Source organism: Pyricularia grisea (genome assembly GCF_004355905.1).
Source record: "Pyricularia grisea strain NI907 chromosome Unknown Pyricularia_grisea_NI907_Scaffold_4, whole genome shotgun sequence".
Taxonomy (NCBI): Eukaryota; Fungi; Ascomycota; class Sordariomycetes; order Magnaporthales; family Pyriculariaceae; genus Pyricularia; species Pyricularia grisea.
In genome coordinates this window covers 3599202-3625208 of record NW_022156718.1, presented here as the reverse complement: position 1 = coordinate 3625208, position 26007 = coordinate 3599202, and the positions used below count along the sequence as shown (strand labels likewise).

Genomic DNA, 26007 nt, shown 5'->3' with positions numbered 1-26007 from the left:
TCGCAGCCGAAAGACTTAGCAGCAGGATCACTTGGGGCAATGATATACAACATTCACACTGAGATGATAGTTTCAATCCGGTTACGACCCATCAAAGCAAACGGTCATTTCAGACCTATCGTAAAATAAGAAAAAAAAATTCGTAGACTTTGGTTTTTCGTCAATATACAGTAAAAATAGCAACGCGCGACGCAGCACGCATTTACAAGTTGGCCTTGGACTGAGCCTTCTTCATGATGCCATCCAGCTTGGTCGCCCTCATGATGTCACCCTTGATCTTGAGCTTTCCGCTCATGAAGAGCTTCTGGGCGTTGGCCTGACCCATAGCCATAGCAGCCAAGTCCTCGTCGTTCATGGCCAAAGTGACTATTTTGGTGGCAAATAGGTATCACTGTCAGCTTATGTGTTCGGAATCCGAATGTGAAAGGAAAAGAAAAAGAAAAGTGCGCAATCAAAACTAACCATTGGGCTTGTTGCCGAGACCCTTGCCAACCTGACCCTTCTCCATCAGGTCAATGTGCCAGCTCTCAGTCTCGCCAGCAGAGTTCTTAAGGGTGAAGGCGTAAACGCCCTTGCCGGTCTTCATGGCATCCTTCTTGGTCTCCGGGTCGGACAGGATGGAGTTGAGCGCGTCAAAGACGGCCGAGGCGGGGAACTTGTCTGCGATAGCGGAATGGCGTTGTCAGCAAAAGCGCATTGAGTAATGGTAACCAGTTGGTATGACTTGAGTACAAGCTTACCGCTGGCAACAGACATGGTTGGTGAGGGTTAGATGTGGATAGGTGTATAATTTATGGGAGATGTGTCTGTGGTTTTTGTGGTATGATCAGATCGATTGGCGAGATGGATAATGGATTGGATTACGACCAAAAACAAAGGGATGGGGTGCTGAGGAAGGATATAATATAGCTTTGAGGTAGACCGTCACCCGGAATGGTAGCTCCTTGACGAATGCCCCGGACCTTTGCTCTAATGACGCTTTCGGGCGCGCGACACATGTGATTGAACCTCGGCGCACTGAAGGTCATGCTGCAAGGATCCCCTTCTTCCCCACACATTGCTCCGCACTATGAGACGGGCACGCCAGGGGTTTGCTTGCTTATTCTCCAAAGAACTTGGAGGCGTACTGCGTATTGTAACCAAGTGCCGGCCTTGATCATAACGGAATTGCATAGCCGTCCCTATTTCGATCTATAGTAAACCTGGAAGATCTGAAATGGCTTTGGGTGGTATTTGATGAATACGTCTGCCACTAACATTCTACGCACATGGTATACGGGGCGAGAAATTCTCCATGTCTCTCTCATTAACGAACACGACCGACCCGACTTGTCACACTAAAATTCGACCTGCAGCAATGCAGCACTCCGGACATGTCAACCCGTCCTGGCATCCATCATCCAACATCCGTGTGCTCATTAACCTAGGCCGGCAGTCGGTTATGCAAAAATAGCAAGCTCATTTTAGCTACGGATACCTAGGTTAAACTTATGTTAAGACCAAAGCACTGTTGGTCCGTTGGGCCATGGAAGATTTGCGATCTCCAAAAGGTCGGACGATACGCGTGAGCCGTTTTGCCTTGAGCCTCGGCTCGACAGCGCCTAGCTTGAAGTGTCGGGGGTTAGGGTTAAAGTTGGTAACCACCACCACCAATTGACAAGGATCAAGGCTTCAAACTAGCAGCCAGGAAGTTCCCCGCGTGAATTGGTCCTGTGGCTCGAATTCGGCGACGCGACGGGCTGGATTACTTGCAAGGATGCGAAAGCTTGCTATTTTTCGATCGTTTTTGATAACCCATCAGATCAGAACAAAAAAGAAAAAAGTTCCGAACAAAACAGACCAAAACACTACTAGGCCTAGCACTAGCCTAAGCGTTTACAGCAGAAGAAACAGCAAGGATCCAGTCGCGAATTTTCTAGGTAGCAAATTGACTTTTTCAATATCCGAAAAGCGTCCAAACGCAACGACGACCCAAGGCAATCGACCGTCGTGCTGCATCTCATAGCCGTCAAGATGTCGTCCATCAGGCGGACAGTCCATGAATCTCTACCATGTAAGCCGCGCTTCTACCAGCTATACCAACGTATTATAGCCTGCTAAACCTCTTTGAAACTACCTACAGACGTCGACCCGGACCCTACGCCAACTCAGCGCGCCGCAGCAGAAGCCCTCGTCGCAGCCGAACTCGAAGCATCATCAGCGACTGCCACCGCTCCACACCCACACCTGCCGCCAGCCTATACGCCAAACTTCACACCCGCCATCGCCGCCGAGCTGGACCGCATATCCTCATCCGCCGACTCGAGCAGGCCAACCAAGCTCTCCGCCATCGACACGAAGCGGTACGAGCTCGACGACGACGACGACGAGGAAGAAGGCCGACCGGCGCCGACAGCAGACTCCCTAGCCTCGACTTTGTCAAAGGCCTACACCTCAGCGACCCACATCCGCCTGCGCCGCCACCACCTCGCGCTCCTCGACGCACCCGAGGGCCGCAACGCCTGGCTCGTCGCCAACTGGCAGCTAGAGGGGGAACTGCGCGCTCTCGAGGCGGAGCTAGCCGCCGCGAAGCGCCAGGTCGACATCCTGGCCATCCAGCGCCGGAGGGCTCAGGATGACGTCGCCGGCGAGCTGAGGGGTCTCGAGGATAGCTGGAAGAGGGGGGTCGGCCAGGTCTTGGAGATCGAGGTCGCTACCCATAGGCTGAGGGCAGAGGTCGAGGCGAGGAGGAACGAGGCGTTGGCCGCGCAGGCTGCCGCTGGGGCGTGAAAATGTCCGATAGTAAAGGTGAAACAAATTAAGTGGCGATGTTGGATATGTTCTAGTTCCTTAATGATCATGTAACAAGCTCGGCGACTCAAAGCTGCCGAGATATTCTAGACTGTAAAAGCACGCGTTCGAATGCATAATTAGAAAGCGCGAAATGTCACAGACGTTCAACCTACGGTTTTAGCTAGTGTTTGACATCCGGGCTTTGCCTACGCATTGATTGCCTCAAGTCTTGCATACCACACTGAGGAACCTTGGGTCGTAGTGTGTATTTGATACGAATAGACGTTTTGATAGTCCATCTCTGAAAAGACTTTTTTTTTGTTGTCTATAAATAGTAAGCGCCTCGGTAAGCTTCGCAGAGAAAATGTTCAACGGAGCCACGGAGAGAATAAAGCCTAAGAATTTTTGACATAAAAATGGGGGAATAACGAATATCAAACAAGCTGCGAGCATCCGTCCAACGCCACCTAGCCCGGCAAACAGTAACGGTCTTTACCTCGTCTTTACAGAATAAAACGCAGAAACAACAGTTTTGCCTCGACACATGCTGGATGGAGTAAGGAACCCAACTGTCAGAGACCAACCCGTCAGATGTCCATCGCGCATTTCACAACCTATTTCCTCTCTGTCGACCAGCGGTCTTCAGTCTTGTTGACATGGTTAGGCAGCCTGTAGTGGATCCATTTCCTCGACGCCAGTTTTGATGGCGTCATATCTTGTACGCCTCATAATCGGCTCCACTGGCCCAAGAAGTCTTTGGAAGGCCGACTTCCCCAGTGCTGCTACCTTGACCTCGGTCTTGCTCACCACACTGGCAGCGCGCGGTGCATCATTAAGTAGAGCAAGTTCTCCAAAGAAGTCACCCTTCTTATAGAGCTTCACAGGTTGGTCAATCCCGGCTTTGAAAGCTTCAGCCTCGCCGCTCTCAAGGAGGTAGAAGTCTTCGCCCGGATCACCCTCCTTGATTACAACTGTGCCAGGAGGGTATTTTTGTGTCTCAAGGGCATCGGCAATCTTTGATCGCTCGTATGCTGTCAACGTTGACAAAATGGGAACCTCTTCCAGGAAGTTCTCGTACATCCGGCGGCGTGAAAATGTCGACTCCATGAGGATGCGGCGGAAAGTCACTCTGTCGAGGGCCCAGAGAACACAGTTGGGCTCAGCCGACATGACTGTAGCCGCTCGTGGTGCATTATACATGAGGGCCAGCTCGCCAAAAGAGCCCCCTGCCTCGATGGTACCGACGTGATCGCCCAGGCCTTGTGTTCCTGCTTGCATCACGCCGCTCGAGTTGACATAGACGTTGAACTTGCCTTTCTCAACAACATAGAAATAGTCACCAGCATCACCTTGGACGATTACCTGTAGACTCCACAGTCAGCTTTGTCATTTCAGTGCATTCACTGCAATGGCTAAATGCCGTCAGACAAACCTTGATGTCCTTGGCGGGGATGGGCTTTTCCACCAAAGCGCCGAGAATTTGAGCACTTTGCTCATCGTCCAAGTGACTAAACAGGAAGTTGCCTTGTATGGCCTTCTTAAGCCTCTCCAGTTGTTCGGCACTCTTTGGGTGGAAGGGCGGGGTCCAATTGTCATATGAATCGGCAATCGGCTTCAGTGACTCGGCCGAAACTGACGTTCTCCTCGCAAAGTTGTACTGGGCTGGATACCCATCCGGGTTTTGTGGCCTCGAGGATGGTGGTCCTTCCGAGTTTGCGTCGCCTCCACCAAATGGTGCTCGGAATCCAGGGCTTTTGAATGAAATGGGGTCACTGCCGATTCCGTCGGCCTCCTCTTCTTCCAGTACAGGTTGGATAGATCCGGCTACACCTCTCCTTTCTTCCGGCGAGCTGAAGGGGTTCGAATTGGCACCAAATGGACTGGTGAATCCGCTGGCCGACATGATGACTGATGAACGAGGTCACTCGGCTTGGCTTGCCTATGATTGTTTGCGTTTCGAGGAAGGACTAAGCAGATATGGGACGCAGAGCCTGGCAAGACAGATAGTCGGTTAGCCAAGGCCTCAACCAAGGTGAGAATCTCCGTAAGAGCTGGCCAAGGGCAAAAAAATGCTGTTATGAGCCACCGATGAACGGTTCCGTGATAAGGATGGTTTCATACCAGTACGCTATCCGATTAGGCTCATCCGATGTGGTACCTAGAGACCACAACTGATTGTTATTTGGTCAGTCAGATCTTCGTCCAGTGCTATGATAGCTCACAACGTAGCTAGGATCGACAAGTTCCAGACCGGGCAAGGTTCCACGGAAGAAAGAAGGTATTAAGGATATGTGCCAATGTCTGGAAGAGATTTAACTAAATGAACGACAATACAAACATGGAGTTGAGGTGTCTCTGGCAATTCAGGCCAGAATTAGTGCTGGTGATATGGAAATGCCCACGTGTTTGACAAAACTTAAAGAGTAAGTGCAGATAGCACCAGGTAGATAAATCAAATAATACCGGCGGAACAGGAACAAAGAAAGTCAAGGTGGGGCTTTACGGTACGTACCCGGCAGCACGGGTGCAAAACGTACCTGAATGAGGAGAAACTGCTCTGATGAAATGCAGGTTTATTTCGTAGGTGTAGGTGACGGCGTAGATGTTACAGTTTGGCACGTATGAGGTGGGTGGAAGTCGAATACAGCTGGCCGTCGTCGTACCAGTAGACCAAATGGACGTGGAATGTCAAGGTTGTCGCTCTGGAATGCGGTTGACAATGTTGTGATTGCGCTGCGCTCGGCGTGGATGCAGCTAGATGCGGTAGCCAAGCAGGCAGTTGGAGCTTAGATTTCGGCCGGTGGGTTTAATTGTGGTGCGATGTGGCGAGAAATGACGATGGCGGCTACTAAGGTAGACAGGCTGGCAAGACGGGAGCATTTGTTGACTACCAGATAAACTTTACTCAGTGGAGAGTTCGTTCTTGAGGGGGTGGGCGTTGAATGATGTCAAAAGAGTGAGTCCGAATTGAGCGGCGGTAGAATGTAGGTACCAGCAGAAGGTTAAGGTCGGTACCTTGACCAAGCTGGGAGCTGTGCGGCTAAGGGCTGGTAGACCGCTTAGGCAGGTGATGTTGTACCGTATGTAAGGTACCTACCAACCTTGTTGGCAATCAATGGAAACAAGGCAAGGTACCTCAATAAACTGAAAAACTGAAAATCGCTGCAAGCAGATTGGGAAAGAAAGGTCAAGATGCTCCCGATGAGGGAAAGAAGGGACTGTTAGAGTGGAGATTGATGGCGGGAAGGAGGAAAAGTTGAGCGAATGTTGTGTCGTACTTGCAGCAAGCTCGTCACCCCTCCCTCTGCCCCTGGACGCGACGCCCTCCCCCTCTTCATACCTCCCTTGGGAAGGCGGGAGGGAAGTCAATCTGGATGGAGCCAGTCACATCCCAGCAGTGCACCTCAGATTGGCCCCCGAAACCCCAGCACGGGCCCCAGTCAATCCGACTTCGAAGCCTTCTAGAAAGACGCACAGGTCACATAGAGGCTTCTGCCGACGACACCTGGAGCTTCTGTGCAGCTGTTCACAGCTAACCCAAGGCCGTGAACTGAGGGGCGGCAACAAATAGCTCAGGTCGCATGGGGTGCGCAATTTTTTTTTTTTTGGATCAGGGTGCCATGGATTGAACGCACATAGAGGCACCCAGATAGGATAGGCGAAGCCTGCAGTTACAGGTATTTCCCCCAAAGTGGCACTTTGAATGTTCCGAATGAAGATGGTGATTGTCTCTTTCCTTTTTTGTTGACTCCGAGTATCAGAAGGTGGGCCCGCAATACATGGTGCTCAACTGCCGCCCGAACCAAGATCACACAGGGCATGCGATAGGTAGTAGGTGCACAAAGGGCTCATGTTTGGGGAGTTACTCGGCCTTACCGATGGGACAAGAGTTCCATCGTTGAGTAGCACGACAGGGCAACACAATAAAACAAATCTTTCGGATCTTCATTAAGGGCTGGCCGTACAAGTTTTCTGCTCTGTCGTCACCTGTACTCAGTCTACACATGGACACACGAGCACTTCAGGTTTTCATGTACTGTACCTGAAGACGGGACGTAAGGTAAGGTACCTACGTACTTAGATTAGTTTGAGGTACCAATGATGCCATGCTATTTTCAAGGTGCATCGCACACAACTGGGTCCATTAAATGTCAAACCCACTACAAATGGAGGAGGTTTCATTCAATGACGACGTTTTAAAGCATTTATTGACACCTTGCAAGCATCTTACCTATACAATTACAAGTATTAGACCACAAAACGTCCATTCACAATCCCATATGTCAACGGCTCCCCCAATCCCACAATGCAACGCTGAGCTTGCCTGGATTCCGCCGTTTGGAGCTGGCTAAAGTGGCATGGTCTGTGCTGCGGGCCAAGAAAAGGCTGCCAAGCCCGATGATGTGGTCCGTGCAATTCAATCTGACGCCTGGCCGGCTTGGCTGGGTACGGCTTGTGGGTTGGTTAAATGTGGAAGTGGCTGTGTTGCAATTCCTGCTGACCAAACGCGTATCAGCCACTATCCCTGACGAGAACCGAACCGCCTTGACATTCTGCAAGTCGTGTTTCCAACTTGCAACTTTGCGCCGCGGGATCACCGGACATCACCATTCACGACGACGAAGACCGCATTTAAACCCGCAATACGAAGCGAACATCTCTGCTCGAAATTCTTCACCATGGCCGGCGGCGGCTCCATCGGTACCAACGGGCATGCGGACTCGATTAATTCGCATGATGACGATTCCAAGAAGCAAGACAAGAAAAAGAGCAAGAGGCCAGCCAGTACGTCGTCATCTCACCCGCGCTCCTTTCCACGACTATTTTTTTGGGGATTTTCAAGGCGTTAGCTGTCTATCGACACTTTGTATTGACCTGAAACTATCTGCGCAGACACGGCCTTCAGGCAACAACGTTTGAAGGCATGGCAGTAGGTTTTCCCCTCCACGATCATCGAGCGGCTTGTCCGGGTTGGATCTGACGTGTGTGTTGCAGGCCAATTCTCACTCCAAAAACGGTTTTGCCGTTATTCTTCGCCATCGGCGTCATCTTTGCCCCAATAGGAGGTGGGCTTCTCTACGCCAGCACTACCGTACGTTAACCTGGTTCCCTCGCGCCTTGCCGCTATTTGCATGATACTGGATCACCGCTCATACCATACCGTCGCATAGGTGAAAATGATATCGCTGGACTACACCAACTGTGCGACTCAGGGGGGTGACAACAAGTTCGAAAACATGCCTTCCGGTTTGGTTAAGACCCAATTTGCGTCGGGAAATCAAGTCAATCCTCCTCAGTGGAGCAGGTCAACGAAGAAAATGAAGTTCGCCACCAACACGAATCCGAATCAGAATGAAACCGATGTGTCTGTCTGCACTCTGCAGTTTACACTCCCCGAGAACATGTACCCTCCGGTCCTTATGTACTACACCCTCACCAACTTCTACCAAAACCACCGCCGCTACGTCAGCAGTTACTATGACAAACAGCTCAAGGGAGACAAAGTGGACGTTGGCGCTGTTCGCTCCTCGCCGTGCACACCCTTGACGGCTGATTCCAACGGCAAAGCGTACTATCCGTGTGGACTGATCGCGAACTCCTTGTTCAATGACACCATCTCCGAGCCCGTGCTGCTTAACTCCAACTCGGCAGAGGCGAAGAACGGTTCTGAAGTCTACAAAATGGCCAACAACTCCAACATTGCTTGGCCCTCTGATGCAGAATTGTATGGAAACTTCCCGTCCGATATGAACATTGATGACGTCGTCCCTCCGCCCAACTGGAGGAAGCAGTATGGCGACAAATACACGAAGGAAACTGTGCCAAATTTAAAAACATGGCAAGCCTTCCAGGTGTGGATGAGGACCGCAGGTCTGCCTAACTTTAGCAAGCTGTACCGCCGCAATGATTCTTCAACTATGAAAGAGGGTACCTATCAGGTTGAGATCGAGAGCCGTAAGTGTTGGAAATCATCTCACTCGGGTGCTTATATGGGTGCTAAAACTTTTGTTTAGATTGGCCTGCCGATGCTTACCGCGGCACCAAATCGCTTCTGATCACGACAAGGACCGTTATTGGTGGTAGAAATCCGTTCTTGGGAATTGCCTACATTGTCGTGGGCGGCATCTGCATCATCCTTGGTGTTATCTTTACCGCTACTCACTTGATCAAGCCGAGGTTAGTGTACTACCCTGTACCATATTCTCAAGCTTGTTCATCATAATCTACGCACCCAAACCTCTCTTCTAACACATTAACAGAAAATTGGGCGACCACACTTATCTTTCCTGGAACAACGCTCCGGCACCCAAGAGAGGTGCTGCGGGAGCACCGCCAGGCACGGCACAGGCATCGGGACGCGATTACGGCGGAAGGGCCGAGGCATAGAGTGCCAGTCGGGTAGCCTTGTCGACGTTGCACGGGCCTACCACCCCCAGATCAGAACGTCAGGCAACCGCAGCGACGGCCACCAACTCACCAAACCGCGGTCCTTCTACTCCAACTCGTTTCGTTTCTCCGCAACTCACATCTGGCCAGTTCTTTACTTTCGCGGGCGAACGCCGCATCCCCCACTCAACCGACGGCACTACACTGGTTAATAGCACCACCAGTCTCAACAGCACTCCACGCCAGAGTAGTCTGAAAGTCTGTGGTACCTGTGCGTTGGATTGGAGTAGGGACAGACAGCGACCGCTTAACCACTATGGAGATGACGGGGACTGTACCGGCAGTATCGAGTTGCCGTCGCCAACTGTGCCACCTCGAAACTCAAGCGTAAGCGGCCAAGGGTGCGATTCTCGAGCGGATGGTGACGATCGAATTTTGTTGCCGCAACTTCGGGGCAGGGCGTGATGCGTGTGTTTTCAAGACAATTTTGTACTTTTTTTCCCCGTGACTTCCTTTCTCTTTGTGGTCTGATATGGTTTCCCCCAGTCTTGTTTCTCAAATTTTCTTCCTTTCTTTTCGTGTTCTGCGTCTGATGAGCGAGGGGAATCCGATTTAATCGGCCAATACGATATTATCATGAAATTACTCCCAATGGGTGGGAACGGCAACCAGACAACATGTGTCTGTTTTTCATCGGAAAGGTTCGAAATCACTGGAGTTGGCGTCGGCTTTTTTTTCCTGTATTGTTTTCTTTTTTTCTTCTTTTTTCCCTCACAATTATGTCGTGCGATTTGTACTTTCGATACGCACACTAGTTTCCTATGGCGAGTTTCTTATCGTACATTGGAATAGAACATTTTATCCATATATTATGATCCGTAGCAGCCTACTCCGATTGAGCCCATGCACTCTCGTAGTCGCAACTTGTAATTACCACAATTGTAGACGGTTGATCACTCACCGACGATATATCTTTTCGTGTTGCCGTGGACTTGCAACAGAAACAATTGCATGGGGGAATGGCTCCGATAATGCAGCCTTGGGTATTAGTGAAGCAGGTAAAAAGATAAAAAGTCAGAATTATTATGGCTTTCTACACCTCTAGGACATTTTGTTTGATCTCTCTGCCTCTAGCCGCCCAAAACGAAACAGAATGGCCAAAATCGAATAACAAAGTAAAGAGCAATAAATACCAAAACCAAAACTGGGGGTATACCGCACCCTGTGTGCTCCATAAAACGCCAAAAAAAAAAAAAAATACCGAAAAGGGAAGAAAAAAACATCCAAAAGTTTTATGTACAAGTGGAAGAAAAAAACACCTAATGCAAAAATATAATGACTACCTTACTTCGTTGGCAGGAGTCCCTTGTGTCGTAGTAATACAATGTTGTCCAGGTTGGGTGGGTTATGGTGGCTTAGACCACATCCCACTTGAGATGACCAGGGGGTGGTTTTGTTGGTCAGGATTATGGGGGTGTAAGCAAAGGGTCTTGTCTAGAATCATAGTAAGACTGTGTCCCTCGGGTAAGCATGGATTTTGTGTGGAACCGGTTTCTTTTGTCCCTTTTTTTTTCACGCAACCTTGAGAAACAGGTCATCGCCCCGCCGTGTTGGAGTAAGCTTGGGCTCCCAGCCTGGTGTTACCGGCAGCGGCAGACCGACAGCCGGACCCGAAGATGGCGACGATGGCGACAACTGTCGCATCCAGTGAGCCCGGGTCGCTGGCTGCACCTCAGTCTCGAGGCTCAAGTCGGCCGCACGCTCGGCACCCAGTCGCTTCGCGAGCAGTCCGCTGCCGGTTGACCGAAAGCTATCCGGGGAGGGCGGGAACGCGGGAAAGACGACTGGCTCGTCGTCCATGCTGGGTCCTGGCATCGTCATTGCGTTTCCCTGGCGCGTCAGGCTGCGGCCACTGGTGTTCGAGGATGCAGTAGTTGTAGGCATCCGCAGTTGTGACGGCATCGGCGGTGACAGCAAATGCGGATCGGGTACATCGGCACGGGTTTGGGCCGATGCTCCTTGCGGAGGCATGCGTCCAAGGATAGGACTCAGTGGACTGGACTCTTCATTTTGCCAGTTGGTGGCTGCTGATGTCCAGGAGTGGCTTGATGAAGGACGAGCTGGGCTAGATACGGCCGGGGGATAACGGCTGCTACTGGTCATGTTGTTGTACGAAACGGGGGGTGGGATGGTTGACCTTGGGCGGGCCGAAGAGCCACCCCCCAGCATCTTCCTGATTCCGTCTGCTGTCTCGGGCATCACCATGCTGTTTCCATGGTTTGGGGATGTCAAATCGTCATCATCCAAGATGGTTGTTGTCGTAGTCTGCGAGTCTCTCGGCACGGATTTAGGCCAGGCACTACGAGCGCCAATAGGGCCGTTGCTGGCTGTTGAGGCATTTCGCTGAGGTGTGGGTCCATGAGTGCTAGCCTCCAGAGCCCTGTTCATTTCCAGCATCTTGGCGTATGATGACTTTGGAAAGGGAGGCAACGGCGGCATTGGGTTATTAGCCCCAGGATATTCAGACTGCGGTGGCGTAAAGACCGAGTAAACGCTCGAGGCGGCACTTGGGCTTCCATCGCCTTGTCCTGGTAGTTTCTTTCCAAGCTTCAACGGAGGCACTGTGGCCGAAGATGCGGACCTGAGTGGCGCCATATTCCCGTATGTCGTGTTCGGCTCCCGGGTCGACACTGACTTTCGTCGCCAGTTGCCCCATTTATCGGCTACGTAGTAGGTGGATGCCGAGGTAGGATCCGTCGGCGGCGGGCGCCAGATGTTTCCACCTGCCGTCTCTGGATCCATGTCCTCTCCATCTTCGGCGAACTCTGTTACCTGACTGTCCCTGTTAGTACCAGGGATGCTTGCAGGAATTGCGACGTTAAGTTGAGGTTTGGAGCCGTTTGAGGATTGCTGGCGAGGGACTTGCCCAGGCTGCTCGTTACGCGCAAGAGCGGCAAAGAATTCGGCCGAGTCTCGTCTCCTCGGCGTTAGTGTGGGATGCGTTGTGGACTGGTTGTTGTTGGAGGTCGTGTTGTCAAAGTGCGTGGCCGTATTTCCCGCAGGCGTCAGCGCCTGGCCAATGGTGCTTAGTCGTGGAGCAGGAGCAGTGGGCATACTCTCGTAGGGCTGCGGAGCCCACGCGGCCGGCCCGGATGCAACGTGCAAAGGAGCTGAGATCTGCATGCTACCCTGCCGACCATTCATGCCGGGACCAGGCGCCGATCTCTCACTATCAAACGACACACTTTTATCCCTTGCGGCGACATTGTTTAGGTGCTTCTTCCGGGAACATCTCGCTATGAAGACGAATGCTACAAGGATAAAAACCCCGGAAACCGCACCGATAGTTACACCGGCAACCTGACTTCCATTGAGTGCTGCTGAGGATTTGTTAGATTCTTGGGGAGTAGATGTTGCAGTGGCAGATGCCCCTGGGGCGTTAGTTCCTGTTGGTGGTCTCGATGAGGTTATCATAGTGGTAGGAGTGGGAGAGTTAGTTGGGCTTGCTGTCGTCGAGGTCACCAAAGTCGCGACGATAGTCTTGAGGGTGGGAGTAACAGCATTGGGCTGTTCTTGACATGCACTGTAAGCTTTGGATATTAGACTCTCTGAAAACACCGTCATGTCAGTATCGTATCTTCACCCTTCAAAACAGATGGTTTTTGCTCATTGCATTTCAGAATATTGGAGGGATGGGTAAACTTACGGCTCGCATCGTCCTTGGAGCAGGTGCCTGTTTCTGCTTCCGCGACGATACATTGGACAGCACCCTCGCCTATCGTAGCACCTGATGAGCTATACCTCCCACAGAGGCAATCTAATGATGGCGTTTCGCCGCAAGAACCTGTGAATTCATAAACATCCAGGAAGGACTGGAAACAACCTCTGGCGCATGAAGGGACAAGAGTAGCCGCGGGAGAGGCTGCGGTCGCGGTCGTGGTGGCATCGGCTGCGCGAACTTGTATCGGGACAATGGTCCAGATGGCGATGAAGACAAGAATCGGCTTGAGGGCGGCCATATTGATTGAAGGCATCGTGACGCGACTTCCATGTCGTCGTCCGCCCGGCATGCGGTCGTTGCAATTGGGTATATAGTCTTGGCTCTTTTTTCCCCAAGACGAATCGAATCGGTTTAACCTATTTGTTAGCTATTCTGTTATTCTGTTTTCCGTGATATTGTTTTTTTGCATAGGGAACTAGCTGTCATGGAAAGGGGGAAAAAAAGAGAAAAGAAAAACAATAACATTGAGCGAGACGCTCTTTTCTTGGGATGGCAGTTCTTCACTTGATGAAGCCCGGCTGGGACCATGTAGCCATAGTAATCAATGACCAGGACCCCATCCCACATTGCGGAGGCTGAATAAGGCGGGCGAGGTATAAATCGAACTAAACCAACCTGACGGGGCTGTGTCCAAAAGGTGTGAGCCAAGCCTTACGACTGCCTGCCTGTTGCTCAGCGTGGAGAACAAAGGCAGGCCCAGCTCCTCTAATAGATGCGACCAGCCGCTACGCTCAGCAGCAGCACATCCAAGACGGTATTTGATGGAGATTCTTTCGCTTAAGAACTATCATGAGAAAGCATTTGATGCTCGATAGTTATATGAGAGACGTTGAAAATTAATTGGGTAATAGAGGAGAATTGCTCGCTGAGCATTTCTCAGAATGCGCAACCAACAAGATTTGAAGTGAAGAGCAAATCACGACTTGGATTTGGCCAGCAACCCTGAAGTGTATGCAACGAAGAAAAAATGGCAGCAAATTGACAAGACGAGGAAAGAAAGTGAGAAGGAAAAAAAAAAAGCGACGAAAAGACAGATGCAAGACAAACCCATACGAAGAAAGGGGGGGGAAAATAAAATAAAAATAAAAATAAAAAACATAGCGATGCCTGATGCAATAGAAAGCCGCCGGTTTCAACCCTGACGAGCAACGCTTCGTCTGCAGCAACAAAAGACAATCCTCCACGCTCTGATTCGACCACGCGCTGCTCAGAAGCGCCCGCAATATCTCGATGCCGAGAAAAGAAGGAGACTTAGTCCCGCTCCTCTGAAATCACAGGTATGAGATCTGACTTTTTTTTTTTTTTACCGCCCAGGACCACTTGATCGCAGGGGTCCAGACATTAATTGTTTCGAAAAAGAAAAAAAAAAAAAAAAAAAAAAAAAAAAAAAAAAACGTGTGTTTTCTTTTTTGCGTCATTCCCGGATACAGATTTGTCGTCGCGCGGAGCCTCGGTCTGCATGTAAGGGTGACTCGGGAGGGATGATGGGGTGAGAGCACTCAATCAGAAATCAGTCGCCTTGGTGGAAAAGTTTGCGTGTGTATCTTGTCATTGTAATCGAGGCTCAGCCAGTGCCCGCAGCAGAACTGATCTTCTACAGCCACAACTTCCTTCATTGGTGGGGCCATCTGCAGGGGGGCTGCACTCCATTGCAGGGGTTTTAATTGTTCGCGCTTATTCCGGCGCCTATTTTCGTGCTGCGACCGACTACTATGAGTAGAGACAGCCCACCTCTAGGGTTCTAGGGGCGCTAGTCTTGCAGTCCACCCTTTCTCCGTGGCATTGAGTGTTGATTATACGGTTTTCTGCATCATTAAATTTGCCATGATGCATCGCAAAACTACTTCTCTATTCATCTTGTTTAAACTATTACTGCATATAACCGTCACTAACATAGCCTATAATGTATTTTGATGTTGTCCATCCAACTTAATGGATGAAACAACCCGGGCTGTCATCCCATCCACTAACCTTAAACTTCTTCGGTACTTTACGAGAACCTGTCAAATAAATACCATACTGTACTACACTACACATATAGTAAGCCATCGGATCTGCACGGCCGATTGGCCTAGGCCTCCAGGACTGATATACCCACGCCACCCGAGATATGCAATAATGACATCTAGGCAGAAGAACACTTCTCGTATCATCCTTTCCTTGCCCTTGATGCATCCTGAAGCCTTTACTGTCTGTTTCCATTCGGAATTTGAAATTCGCATTGCCCTCCCACACCCTTTCACCTTCACATGGGAAGGAATCCAAGGATGGATCAGGATTATGTGATGAATTACGGAGAGAATTTCAATTGACGGAACTTGCTCCGTTGGAACCTCGCCTCCAGATACAATCAGTTCGAAGCGCCCACCGAAGCGCCCGCCCTGTTTCGGATATGGGAATTCCGAGCTTCTGTTCCCTCCGCAATACCGGAAGTTTTGATCTCCATGCGGTTGACCGACATTGCGTCACTAATGCAGGTACAGCGCTTAGCATACAGTGAACAAGCCACCAAAAGCCTAGTCACATGAGTACCCCATGGAAATGGGGAAAGTAACAGTTTCCTCTGGGTTGCATAGCTTGGTATCATGATTCTCGTTTCCTCGCACAAAACAACAGACATCCATCCTCCCCTGGGCCTCCAAGCTCCGGGTAAATTCTTCAAAACCTTTTGCCGACATTTAGCTTAAGCATAAAAGCTAGCAGGAATATCTGCGCCAGCCCTAACATTGAGAAGTGGATAAAATCAAGACACCATGGTGATAGACGCCCACACATTGATCTGGAACAGGTACCGCCGCATCACAAGACCCTGACACTTGATGAGATACCAGTCACCTAGGCGGCCTTCTCCTGTGTCGGTGCGTAATCCGGCTTAGCCCTACTCGACTTGATGACTTCTTGAACCTTCAGTTCAGTATCATCCCAGTCATCCGGGCTCAGCTGAATTAGATCAATACCGTAATGCTCTGCAATGCTAGACAACGCAGTAAAGCTCTTGCGGTCGTGTACAAAGCTGATACTGACACCGACACGACCGAATCGTCCAGTGCGACCAATACGGTGCAGATACGTCTCGGCATCTGGGCTCTGGTCGCCTGGACCCTTCATGGGAATATCGTAGTTTATGACCATGGAGACGCTAGAAACGTCAATTCCTCGAGCAAGAACGTTGGTCGTAATCAGGACCTTAGATTTTCCAGATCTGAAGTCGTCAAGAAGTTGATCACGTTCCTGTCCTTGGAATGCTCCGTGCAAGGCAGACACCTTGTGTCCGTCTGTCTCCATCCTTCTCTGGATCTCGTCGGCGCTTTCGCGAGTCTATTTGCATAGTGAGCAGGTGCATGCTTTCGTGTAGTGCACAATCAAGGGTGGGTCTTACCTTGACAAAAATCACAGAAGAACCAATCGTCATGAGGCCGTACAGCTTGCAGAGGACCTCATATTTCTCCTTCAGTGACGGACAGTCCATGTACATTTGTGAAATGCCCTTGACTGTCAGCTCTTGCTGACGCAGCTTCATCTGATTGGCCTGGGGTGCAAATTTCTCCGCGTAACTCTTAACATGGTCGGGGAAAGTTGCAGAGAACAGGAGGGTTTGAATAGTCTTTGGGAGCATGCTGTGGGAAACAGTCAGTTCCGTTCCGGCACTACCAACTTGGGCATCGACACTCACTTCTTCACGCGGACACACTGCTCTCCGAGACCTTGTTGGTCAAGCATGTTGTCTGCCTCGTCAACCACAAGCAGCTTCAACTGTGATACGTCGAACTGGCGGCGTCGGATAAGATCCATGACCGTGCCTGGTGTGCCAACCACCACATTGGCCTTGACACCAGTCTCTCGCGAGATCGCGCCAGGGATGGCGGCGTCAACGACGAGTCCTGTACAAAACTGGCCGATGGACTGAATGACGCTCTGGATCTGCCGGGCAAGTTCTCGACTTGGGGCCAGAGCTAGAGCTTGGGGCTGATCAGGTTGGTTAAAGTCCACACGCGATAGTATTGTGACGACGAAGGCGCCGGTCTTTCCAGTTCCAGACTGCGACTGAGCAATCATGTTGCGCGGCGGGTTGCTGAGCATCAGAGGAAGCGCTCTGGCCTGGATCTTGGAAGGCTTCTTAAAGTTCATTGCTAACAGACCATCAATGATTCCCTGTGGGCTGCATCGGTGCGTAAAAGGTTCGTCAGCTTGGGTCAGAGACCAGGCGGCGGTCACTGGGAAGGGTGTTCGCACAGTCCAAGCTCCGAAAAGCTGCTAATAGATGACAGCGGGCTGTCCGTATCCGGGTCTCCGAGCTGAACCTCCACATCGTAGTTGGACTCCAGGAGACCACTGCTGTTGGCTCCATCGGCTGCTCCATCTTGAGGAACAGTTAATGTGCTCGAGGCGGCGGCAGGCGCGTCGGTCTCTGTAGCCGGCGTGGCAGCAGCCGGCGCCGTGATCCGGCTGGCGAGGTCGGACATGGCTTGGTTCTGAGCTGGAGGCCATGGGTTAAAAGCCCAAAGGTTAGCTTGCTGCTGAGAAGAGGCGTTGTATGGCTGCATGATGGGCAGTGGGAATGTGTAAGGAGGATAGGAACAGCCTCAACTCCAATGCAGTGCACCAGAGAAGACGAGCCCTCTTATTCACCAGCCAGTCGGCCACATTAAATTAGGTAGGTAGGTAATAGATAGCTTTAATAGCTCTTGTGGAAGAGTACCTAGGTACTGTGTTTGGGAAAGGTGAACTGAGATGTAGAGGTTGACGAGGAGGGGCGGAAATTGTGAGGTGCGATTGCCAGTGCTTGGATCGTGTACGTGCCTATAAAATTGAGTCTGAACTGAGAAAGACCGCGTTGCTCCTTCCTTGTTTGGGTGTTTGGGTGTTTGGCTGATTTTCTCCTTTTAAAATATTCCTACCTTCTTTGACATGTCTCGTTGAAGAAAGATTCGAAGCCGCAAGCAGCCTGCGGCATCGTGAATTTTAGTGGAGCTCAAGGTAAGGTACACATGGTCCAAGCTCCGCGGGGTAACGCTGCTTGGATAGCGTCTGTCAAAATCCTTGTTCACCTTGTCGCCTTCAAAAAGCAAGTTGTGCTACACTTGTCTTGTAAGTCTTCTAAAGCTTGTGCACGAATATCTCGTTCACCTAATCTCCTTATACACTGACTAAATCTACGGATTGATCTTTGGTTTAATTATAGATTAGTGGAAAGATCCGTCAAAATAGGAAATTATTTGTGGCCAAAACATCTAAGCAACGTCTGTTGTTTTTGCTCGGATGTTGGTTTAGTACATAACCCAACCGTTAGACTTGGAGATTCTAGCCAGCGGGCTGACGACGCCAGTGTTTCGTACCTTTGAACTATTCCGCAGCAAAGATAATCTCCTGGTTCAAGGACAGTTGCGGTAGGCTTACCGGTATATAATCTGACCGTTTCTTGGAACTGGTTTGACGTCCATGAAACTTGACTGTAACTAAAGGTTAGGTACTCAAAATTGGGATCCTTATTTTCCATCTGTTGTTTGCCGTCACTAGTTCTAGCTGCTATACGACTATTTCTAGCTCTAGCTCTAGGTAAGGACCTTGCCAACTTACTTTACTGTACCTTGCCTTAAGTACCCCAGCTCACCCCATGCACGGAACGCATGGATCCACTGCTCCAACTGCTGAAGACACGAGATTTATCCACGGCTTGGCGGTTGGAGGGGTCGGGTTATTGACGACGAGTCCGCGCAATCCACCGGGTAGCGATTGCATTTCCTGTCAGCTCTCGATGCAAAGAAAGTTGACCGAAAGTTCCGCCTTGGTGAACCCTTCCATATTGCGCGCAATCTAACAACACCGCATCGCAGGCTGGACAGCAAGCGAGCCATCTCACCTGACTGAACTGAACGACTGGCCTGGATCCATGCATGAGACTTCTAGAGGTGTTTCGGCAGCTTCCGTAGTCGGCGCATAAATCCACATCACCGAAACTCGAATTTTTGGCCCGATCATGACCGATACCGAGGTTGCGCCAACATTTGGCGCAGAACTCAAGGTATGCACACCTAATATTTCTGGCTTGCACTTATTCTTTTTGCTAGTTTTCGTGCTGACAAGAAGGTAGGATGGCTTCAAACCCGCCAATGCCTGGGTTGGTCATGGCATTGCCTGGATCGACGACCTCCAGCAGTTTTACCGTGAACGAGCAGCAATTGAGAAGGACTACAGCGCAAAACTCGCAGCACTTGCCAAGAAGTACTATGAGAAGAAATCAAAAAAGTCTGCGGTTTTGAGTGTGGGCGACACGCCAGCAATGACCCCTGGATCTTTAGAAAGGTTGGGAACCTCGCGCTCGTTATTGTTTCGTAGTCCATGCCACCGTCGATTGCGGAAACACTGACATCCTCTGTTAATACCAGTGCTTCCATAACAACATGGACGACGCAGCTGAACACGGTCGAGAGGCGAGCAGAGGAGCATAGTCGATACGCCAACGAACTGATCAACCGGGTAGCTACACCGATGCAGGTATTCCAGACCAAGTTTGACGAGCTTCGCAAACGACACGCCGAATTCGCCGATAAGCTCGAGAAGGAACGTGATTCGTCATACTCTGAGCTGCGAAAGGTCAAGGGCAAATACGACAATGTCTGTCAGGAGGTGGAGAGCAAACGCAAGAAGTCCGAGTCGGCGTTTGACAAGGCCAAGGCGCAAAGCAACTACCAGCAGCAGATACACGAGATGAACAACGCCAAGAACACATATATCATTGCCATCAATGTCACGAACAAGCAAAAGGAAAAGTACTATCATGAGTATGTTCCCGAGGTTATGGACAGTTTACAGGACCTTTCAGAGTTCAAGACCATCAAGATAAACGAACTCTGGACTCTGGCTTCGACTTTAGAATCAGGTCTTTTGAAGTCGAGCGGAGAGATGATAGATCACCAGACGGAGGAGATTGCGCGGAATCTGCCCCATCTAGACTCTCTTATGTACATGCGCCACAACATTGGTGCATGGCAGGAGCCCGCGGACAAGATGTTCGAACCAAGCCCTGTGTGGCATGACGATGACTCTATGGTGGTGGACGAACCAGCAAAAGTATACTTGCGCAATGTACTCAACAAGTCCAAGAGTCAGCTGGGCGATCTAAGGCGTGAGGTCGACAAGAAACGACGCGAGGTTGAGGCAATGAAGCGGGTCAAGCAGAACGTTAGGAACGGGACAGACAAGAAGGACGAGGTGGCCGTGGTCAACTCGATCTTTGCAATGCAAGAGGATCTTCACCAGGTTGAACGCAAACGAATAACGGCCGAGGTTGAGACATCCACCATCACGTCCGCCGTCGGCGATGTGACGCTGGGCGCGAAAAACCACAACTTCAAATCCCAGACTTTTAAGATCCCCACCAACTGCGATCTTTGCGGTGAGAGGATTTGGGGTCTCTCCGCCAAGGGATTTGACTGTAGAGATTGTGGCTACACATGCCACAGCAAGTGCGAGATGAAGGTGCCGGCAGAATGCCCTGGCGAGCAGAGTAAAGAAGACCGCAAGAAGCTTAAGGCTGAGAGGCAGGAAGCGGCCAACGCTCTGCTTAAGCCCAGTGGTAGTACACACAAAAAGACGCCATCGTCAACCGAGGGTATCGCGGAACTACCTGCTTTGAGCAGATCCGATACGATGAACTCATTGAGCTCAGGCTACGCCGCGAGCGCACACCGGTCGATATCGGGCACCAAGTCGCCAGCCGATGAGACGCCGGCTGGCGAGGCACCGGCGGCGCCGAAACCGGCCAACACGCTGCGGAAGAACAGGGTTATCGCCCCACCTCCCGCGGCATACATCAGTGAGCTGCCTGGGAGCACACCGGCGAACGGTAGCTCGGGTATTGGCGCGGGCAAGGCACCGGAGCAGAAGGGCAAGATGATGTACGCCTTTGATGCCAATGGCGAGGGCGAGCTCACGGTGCCGGCAGGGCGGGATCTCGTGATCCTCGAACCAGATAGTAAGTGGCACCCGGAAAACTGGCGTTTTTGCTTCACATTGCTCCATAGTTTACTAACAACATTTATCTTGCACAGCTGGCTCGGGATGGATCAAAGTTCGGGCTGGATACAAGGAAGGGCTTGTGCCCGCGACGTACGTCGAGTTGGCACCGGCAGGGGCACCATCAGCAACCGTCATTGCGCCTCCACCAGCCATGGTACCTCAGGACACTGGCGCATCAGGCCGTCCGGGCTCGATTTACTCCAACAGCGGCTCATCAATCGGCGGGACTGCGCCCGCGGTGAAAAAGAAGGGGCCGGCGGTGGCACCTCGGCGCGGGGCGAAGAAGGCGGTGAGGCATGTAGATGTCATGTATGACTACACGGCGCAGAGCGACGCCGAGCACAGCATCGTGGAGGGTGAACGGTTGGTGCTGGTCAAGGAAGACCCAGGGGATGGATGGGCCGAGGTTGAGAAGGGCGGCTTGACAAAGAGTGTTCCAGCAAGCTATCTTCAGCTTGTATAGTAGATATGTTTTTTTTTAAAACTTTTTTTCTTGTGTAGCCTTGATGCATTTAATCGGCGTTTAGCATAGAGAGTTCATCTCAATTTTGTTTTTTTACCTGGCTAATTTGCCCACCAGGCATGCCCCTGGAGATTACTGGCCCTATGCACAACTTAAGCCTCACTGAAGATCGGTCCGCTTTGCGTATACTGTAGCGTGGTGCTGGCTTTACTTGGTAGTAGGCGCGGGTCTGATCTAGATTATCATGATTATCATGATGAAATACTTGGAATGGAGTCTCCACCATTTTTATTCAAAAGTGTACGTACCGTATCAACAAGGAACGAACACAGCTGTTTCAAGTGCCTCACTTGTGAATCTCAGCCAAGTCACGGTATTCTTTTCAGTGTTGCTGTGCGGCTGATTGATCGGCCAATCGGGATCCAAATCTAAAGTGCATCTTCTGTTTCCATTCTTGTCTTGCCTGTGCCTTTTATTTTTCTTTTGACCTTTACCGTTACAAAAGCGCACGTTGGATACATGTCACAGGAAAGCAAGCAAATAGTACGGAGTACGGCACAACCAACAGAAAAAAAAAGTAACAATCTCATAGGGCGGTCTGAAATGGTGTTGCGCGGGAAGAAGCGGGAGAATCAATCGATGATGAAATGGCCGTCCCGGCATGGCTGTTCATTGGCAAATGCCACGCCGTGCCGAGTGTTTGGTTCAAAACGGGGCGGCTTTTTTGTTTTTGTTTTTGTTTTTTGAGGGGCCAAGGGGTTTTATGAGCAGCAAAGAGCAGGCTTCAAAGAAAAGACGAATAAACAAAGCCCCACGTCATCTGCCAGGTCTGATTTTTCTTGGGATTGTCTTCGTTCTTTGACAATGATAAGGTCCACCAATATCATCAAGCTTGCTGTACCTACTGTACGAGAAGGATTTTTTATTGGGGCCGGAAACACAGTAATTCTGTAAGACAGTTGTACTGGTTGCTCATTTATACGAGCTGGGGCAAAAGCTCCCAACCCCCTCTCGGCCACTTTTCAAAACCTGAATTGCGCAGAAAGGCTGAGAGATAAACAAATTTGTTTGGCTATTTGCTATTGCGGACCTGAGTACTGGGATTTCGATCAACAAGAATAAGTGAGCCATTCTGAAACAGGATATGGACGCATTGATGAAAATCGGGGGTCTTCTCCAGCAAAAGAGTGGAAGATGGGCATGAGTTGGACGATCATGTCGGATAGTTGAAAGGGGTGGAAAGAGGATTGGCGGGCGGCCGGCGTGGCTTTGGTGTCTCAAGGTGTCTGCCAAGACTGCCAATCCCATGGCAATCCCTCTTTCCACCCGCCTAGACGCAAGAGGCAGAGTTGGCAGGTTGAATGGAGGGGAAAGGGGCGGTTCCAGCTAAGATCATTGGAATGGAATTCGTTTTATCAATTCGTTAATTATGATGGGTGACTTGTTTTTGTCGCGCAGTGGCAGTGCTCTTGGCTGACCCAGTCTTGGTCTGCATGATTCGATGACGGATGTTGGCCAAAAAAAAAAAAAGACCAAATCGAAGGGGGAAAGTTGTTTGCGTTCCACGGCTTCCAAACGGGATTCTGGACTTGTGGACAAGTAAACAGGCCCAAAGTGTGACATTGATCCCACGTTGCATGGATGGCAATTGGCAATGGTGGAAACCACAGAATGGCAGATTTCATTCGAAATTGGCGCATTGGCGACAAGGCGACAAGAACAAACTACACAGAATTTGTTTTCTGTGTAGTATTTGATCGCCACCAATGGAACAAGGTTGGCCCCTTTTCACGAGATTAATCCGCCTCTCAAAGTGACAGTGTTGCACTGTCTTGAACACTGATGTAACCGCCTGCTTCTTGACGTGATTGACTGATCTTGTCCCACTTTCAAAAGCTGCTTCTATTCTCGATAGACTTATTTATGACAAGGTTCAGGCACAGTACGGATGATCGGTGTCGGCAGGGGGAAACAACTACTAAGGGCTTAGTTCCCGCAGAGCTATTTTATACTGTGACGCCAAGTACCTCTGGGCTTTCTTGCTGCACTACACCACGGCTCTTGGAGTGTCTTGGTGGTACATTTTAGATTCTTGGAGTAGGACCCACCAATCTCGGTCTTGAAGGTGCCAAGACACCAAGGAGAGCAGGAGGCATGGATATCGACACAAACCCACCACCAGGTCTTCCCTCGACCTGCCTTGGTTCTTGGCTGGTTTGGATTCAAAACTGGCGTCCTCCACTCGCTTAGGGACATTCCTTTTTATCCTCCCTCTCCTTGTTTCCTCCATCCCACTGGTCGCTTTTTGTTCTCGATCGTTTCTTCAACTTTTAACCTCCCCAAAATCACGTCGACTCACTCGTTCTGTCGACCTTTTTTTTTGAAACCCATCTTTTTTTTTTTGTCTAGTTACTCTCTTTGTAATTCTTCCCGTCGGGGCTTTTCTTGACTCTCTCTCATATTGCTTGAGCCTACAACCTTTTATATCCAACACTAAACCCGCCGAATTCGAGGGCCCGTGCCAACTTTCACCCCGCGATAGCAAATAGCTTTTACCCGACGCTTTTAATCTCAGCTTCGCGATCATGAAGTCTGCTATCTTCGCCTCAGTCCTGGGGGCTGCTGCCATTGTCCAGGCCTCCCCTCAGCCTCTCCAGAAGCGTGCTCTTACCCCCATCACTGTTAAGGGCAATGGTAAGTACCTGCTTGTTTATTAACGATATACGGACCACGTAAGAAGATGTTCAGCTAACACAACTTGTCCTTTGCAGCCTTCATGCAAGGTGACAAGAGGTTCTTCGTCCGCGGTATTGCATGGCAGCCTGGTGCGTCTGCTGGAAACAAGGACCCTCTCGCCGACACCAAGATTTGCATGCGCGACTTGGAGAAGTTCAAGAAGCTTGGTGTCAACACTGTCCGTGTCTACTCGACCGACAACTCCGTTAACCACAAGGAGTGCATGAACGCCTTTGCCGAGGCTGGCATCTACCTGGTGCTCGATGTCAACAACCCAAAGTACTCGATCAACCGTGAGAAGCCTATCCCTTCGTACAACGCCGAGTACCTGCAAAGCGTGTTTGCCACTGTCGAGGAGTTCGCTCAGTACGACAACACCATGGCCTTCTTCTCGGGTAACGAGGTCGTCCACGACGAGAAGGAGAGCACCCTGGCCGCCCGCTACGTCAAGGCTGCTACCCGTGACATGAAGACCTACATGGCCGAGCGCAAGCTGCGCCAGGTCCCTATCGGCTACTCCGCCGCCGATGTCTCTCAGAACCGCAAGCAAACCGCTGAGTACTTCAACTGCGGAACTGACGACGCCCGCTCCGACTTCTTTGCTTTCGTAAGTTGACCTTAACAATACATGAATGACAGACATTAGCAGGGTGAGGCTAACATGTTTCAGAACGACTACTCGTTCTGCTCATCTGACGTCAAGACCGCCGGTTGGGATGTCAAGGCCCGCAACTTCAGCGACTACGGTGTCCCTATCTTCTTGTCTGAGTTCGGCTGCAACCTGAACGAGCGCAACTGGGGTGAAGTCAAGGCTCTCATGACTGACAAGGAGATCCTTGCCACTTGGTCGGGTGGTCTTGTTTACGAGTACACTGAGGAGGAGAACAACTACGGCATTGTCAAGATTGACGGCGACAAGGTCGAGGAGTTGTCTGAGTTCGAGCCCCTCGTCAAGGCTTTCAAGGACTACCCCGCCCCGACCGACATGGCTGGTGCCCGCTCTGAGGACCGCAAGAGCGAATGCCCCAAGGAGGACGACCACTGGCTTATCGACACCGACAAGCTGCCCAAGATGCCCGAGGACGCCAAGAAGTACCTCAAGGACGGCGCCGGCAAGGGCCCTGGTCTGAACGGCCCCGGCTCGCAGAACTCTGGCCCCGAAAAGGTCGAGGATGCTGAGAACGGTTCCGGATCCGGTGGCCGTGCCGATGGTACTGGTGCCTCGGCTAGCAACCAGGGTAGCAACAACAACGCTGGCGAGTCGAACAAGGTCTCATTTCTGATCGCAGGCTCCGTTGTTGCTTTCACTATCTTCAGCAACGTTTTGTAAGCGTTCTTGGATGAAGCGTTGCATTAAATAAGGTTTTTTTTTTGTTGCGTTGGGAAAGGTTCAGAGGGACAAACAAGACCTCGAGTCGAGCGGCTGCAAGAGCTGAACGGAATGAACCCTGGACCGTTGTGTTTGTGTTATGTATAAAGTTACAATATTCTATCGGCGGCATTGGATCGGCATCCTTGCATAGCCCCCCTCTCGAGCTTCCCAGATAAAAGGGAGAGATCAAGAGACCACGCATAAACTTTTTTTTTCTTTTCTCATGACCAAAAGATCCTTGGCGCAATGGCTTGCTTGTTTTATGATTTTTTTTTGCTGCTTTTCTGAGTCTCAATGAGCTTATTACATAATAGCAGATTTTCTAGACCTAATCTTTATTTGATCGCATTGGCCTTGATGGCTATGGGTGGCTTTCAGCGATTAATCGCGATTCCCATAACTTCCAAGGAGGATGCAAGTCGTATGCTGTAGGTGATTTATGGGATACCTAGCTTTAACGCTCGGTCTATTCTACGT

The 26007-nt window shown here is 50.7% G+C and overlaps 8 protein-coding genes across 8 annotated transcripts; 4 read left to right on the top strand and 4 right to left on the bottom strand.

Moving 5' to 3' along the window:
• Positions 1 to 31: 31 nt before the first annotated feature.
• Positions 32 to 950, bottom strand: PgNI_07766 (uncharacterized protein). Its single transcript, XM_031127775.1, has 3 exons — positions 741 to 950; positions 463 to 660; positions 32 to 366 (listed from the first exon to the last, which is right to left on the bottom strand). Exons 1-3 carry the CDS (start codon positions 754 to 756, stop codon positions 203 to 205), a joined length of 378 nt encoding a protein of 125 aa, XP_030981280.1. The 5' UTR covers positions 757 to 950; the 3' UTR covers positions 32 to 202.
• Positions 951 to 1183: 233 nt separating this feature from the next.
• On the top strand, positions 1184 to 2953 carry PgNI_07765 (uncharacterized protein). The gene is made up of 2 exons (XM_031127774.1): positions 1184 to 2053; positions 2123 to 2953. The coding sequence occupies exons 1-2, from the start codon at positions 2014 to 2016 to the stop codon at positions 2767 to 2769; spliced, it is 687 nt and encodes a 228-aa protein (XP_030981281.1). The 5' UTR covers positions 1184 to 2013; the 3' UTR covers positions 2770 to 2953.
• A 121-nt stretch (positions 2954 to 3074) lies between these two features.
• On the bottom strand, positions 3075 to 6004 carry PgNI_07764 (uncharacterized protein). The gene is made up of 5 exons (XM_031127773.1): positions 5310 to 6004; positions 5111 to 5127; positions 4894 to 4943; positions 4205 to 4763; positions 3075 to 4134 (listed from the first exon to the last, which is right to left on the bottom strand). The coding sequence occupies exons 4-5, from the start codon at positions 4673 to 4675 to the stop codon at positions 3433 to 3435; spliced, it is 1173 nt and encodes a 390-aa protein (XP_030981282.1). The 5' UTR covers positions 4676 to 4763; positions 4894 to 4943; positions 5111 to 5127; positions 5310 to 6004; the 3' UTR covers positions 3075 to 3432.
• Positions 6005 to 7305: 1301 nt separating this feature from the next.
• PgNI_07763 (uncharacterized protein) lies at positions 7306 to 10468 on the top strand. Its single transcript, XM_031127772.1, has 6 exons — positions 7306 to 7557; positions 7666 to 7702; positions 7768 to 7864; positions 7944 to 8727; positions 8787 to 8949; positions 9033 to 10468. Exons 1-6 carry the CDS (start codon positions 7452 to 7454, stop codon positions 9157 to 9159), a joined length of 1314 nt encoding a protein of 437 aa, XP_030981275.1. The 5' UTR covers positions 7306 to 7451; the 3' UTR covers positions 9160 to 10468.
• Positions 10338 to 13489, bottom strand: PgNI_07762 (uncharacterized protein). Its single transcript, XM_031127771.1, has 2 exons — positions 12866 to 13489; positions 10338 to 12767 (listed from the first exon to the last, which is right to left on the bottom strand). The coding sequence occupies exons 1-2, from the start codon at positions 13227 to 13229 to the stop codon at positions 10732 to 10734; spliced, it is 2400 nt and encodes a 799-aa protein (XP_030981276.1). The 5' UTR covers positions 13230 to 13489; the 3' UTR covers positions 10338 to 10731.
• Positions 13490 to 15237: 1748 nt separating this feature from the next.
• On the bottom strand, positions 15238 to 17844 carry PgNI_07761 (uncharacterized protein). Its single transcript, XM_031127770.1, has 5 exons — positions 17741 to 17844; positions 17174 to 17417; positions 16614 to 17099; positions 16320 to 16557; positions 15238 to 16258 (listed from the first exon to the last, which is right to left on the bottom strand). The coding sequence occupies exons 2-5, from the start codon at positions 17401 to 17403 to the stop codon at positions 15776 to 15778; spliced, it is 1437 nt and encodes a 478-aa protein (XP_030981277.1). The 5' UTR covers positions 17404 to 17417; positions 17741 to 17844; the 3' UTR covers positions 15238 to 15775.
• Positions 17845 to 18620: 776 nt separating this feature from the next.
• On the top strand, positions 18621 to 21480 carry PgNI_07760 (uncharacterized protein). Its single transcript, XM_031127769.1, has 4 exons — positions 18621 to 18962; positions 19032 to 19243; positions 19327 to 20915; positions 20992 to 21480. The coding sequence occupies exons 1-4, from the start codon at positions 18918 to 18920 to the stop codon at positions 21420 to 21422; spliced, it is 2277 nt and encodes a 758-aa protein (XP_030981278.1). The 5' UTR covers positions 18621 to 18917; the 3' UTR covers positions 21423 to 21480.
• A 1894-nt stretch (positions 21481 to 23374) lies between these two features.
• On the top strand, positions 23375 to 25909 carry PgNI_07759 (uncharacterized protein). Its single transcript, XM_031127768.1, has 3 exons — positions 23375 to 24116; positions 24194 to 24765; positions 24829 to 25909. Exons 1-3 carry the CDS (start codon positions 24008 to 24010, stop codon positions 25486 to 25488), a joined length of 1341 nt encoding a protein of 446 aa, XP_030981127.1. The 5' UTR covers positions 23375 to 24007; the 3' UTR covers positions 25489 to 25909.
• Positions 25910 to 26007: the final 98 nt, after the last annotated feature.

What these genes read in the sequence shown, in the direction of transcription:
- PgNI_07766 (XM_031127775.1), bottom strand. An exon ending in TCTCGGCAACAAGCCCAATG is followed by an intron (nt 367 to 462) that starts GTTAGTTTTGAT and finishes CCACCAAAATAG; the next exon opens with TCACTTTGGCCATGAACGAC.
- PgNI_07765 (XM_031127774.1), top strand. Translation starts at nt 2,014, where the DNA reads ATGTCGTCCATCAGGCGGACAGTCCATGAATCTCTACCAT. An exon ending in AGTCCATGAATCTCTACCAT is followed by an intron (nt 2,054 to 2,122) that starts GTAAGCCGCGCT and finishes AACTACCTACAG; the next exon opens with ACGTCGACCCGGACCCTACG.
- PgNI_07764 (XM_031127773.1), bottom strand. Translation starts at nt 4,675, where the DNA reads ATGTCGGCCAGCGGATTCACCAGTCCATTTGGTGCCAATTCGAACCCC. An exon ending in TCCCCGCCAAGGACATCAAG is followed by an intron (nt 4,135 to 4,204) that starts GTTTGTCTGACG and finishes TGGAGTCTACAG; the next exon opens with GTAATCGTCCAAGGTGATGC.
- PgNI_07763 (XM_031127772.1), top strand. Translation starts at nt 7,452, where the DNA reads ATGGCCGGCGGCGGCTCCATCGGTACCAACGGGCATGCGGACTCGATT. An exon ending in AAAGAGCAAGAGGCCAGCCA is followed by an intron (nt 7,558 to 7,665) that starts GTACGTCGTCAT and finishes CTATCTGCGCAG; the next exon opens with ACACGGCCTTCAGGCAACAA. An exon ending in TCAGGTTGAGATCGAGAGCC is followed by an intron (nt 8,728 to 8,786) that starts GTAAGTGTTGGA and finishes ACTTTTGTTTAG; the next exon opens with ATTGGCCTGCCGATGCTTAC.
- PgNI_07762 (XM_031127771.1), bottom strand. Translation starts at nt 13,229, where the DNA reads ATGCCGGGCGGACGACGACATGGAAGTCGCGTCACGATGCCTTCAATC. An exon ending in CTCCAAGGACGATGCGAGCC is followed by an intron (nt 12,768 to 12,865) that starts GTAAGTTTACCC and finishes CGGTGTTTTCAG; the next exon opens with AGAGTCTAATATCCAAAGCT.
- PgNI_07761 (XM_031127770.1), bottom strand. Translation starts at nt 17,403, where the DNA reads ATGTCCGACCTCGCCAGCCGGATCACGGCGCCGGCTGCTGCCACGCCG. An exon ending in AGCTTTTCGGAGCTTGGACT is followed by an intron (nt 17,100 to 17,173) that starts GTGCGAACACCC and finishes GCACCGATGCAG; the next exon opens with CCCACAGGGAATCATTGATG. An exon ending in CAGTGTGTCCGCGTGAAGAA is followed by an intron (nt 16,558 to 16,613) that starts GTGAGTGTCGAT and finishes TGTTTCCCACAG; the next exon opens with CATGCTCCCAAAGACTATTC.
- PgNI_07760 (XM_031127769.1), top strand. Translation starts at nt 18,918, where the DNA reads ATGACCGATACCGAGGTTGCGCCAACATTTGGCGCAGAACTCAAG. An exon ending in CATTTGGCGCAGAACTCAAG is followed by an intron (nt 18,963 to 19,031) that starts GTATGCACACCT and finishes ACAAGAAGGTAG; the next exon opens with GATGGCTTCAAACCCGCCAA. An exon ending in ACCCCTGGATCTTTAGAAAG is followed by an intron (nt 19,244 to 19,326) that starts GTTGGGAACCTC and finishes TGTTAATACCAG; the next exon opens with TGCTTCCATAACAACATGGA.
- PgNI_07759 (XM_031127768.1), top strand. Translation starts at nt 24,008, where the DNA reads ATGAAGTCTGCTATCTTCGCCTCAGTCCTGGGGGCTGCTGCCATTGTC. An exon ending in CATCACTGTTAAGGGCAATG is followed by an intron (nt 24,117 to 24,193) that starts GTAAGTACCTGC and finishes TGTCCTTTGCAG; the next exon opens with CCTTCATGCAAGGTGACAAG. An exon ending in GCTCCGACTTCTTTGCTTTC is followed by an intron (nt 24,766 to 24,828) that starts GTAAGTTGACCT and finishes AACATGTTTCAG; the next exon opens with AACGACTACTCGTTCTGCTC.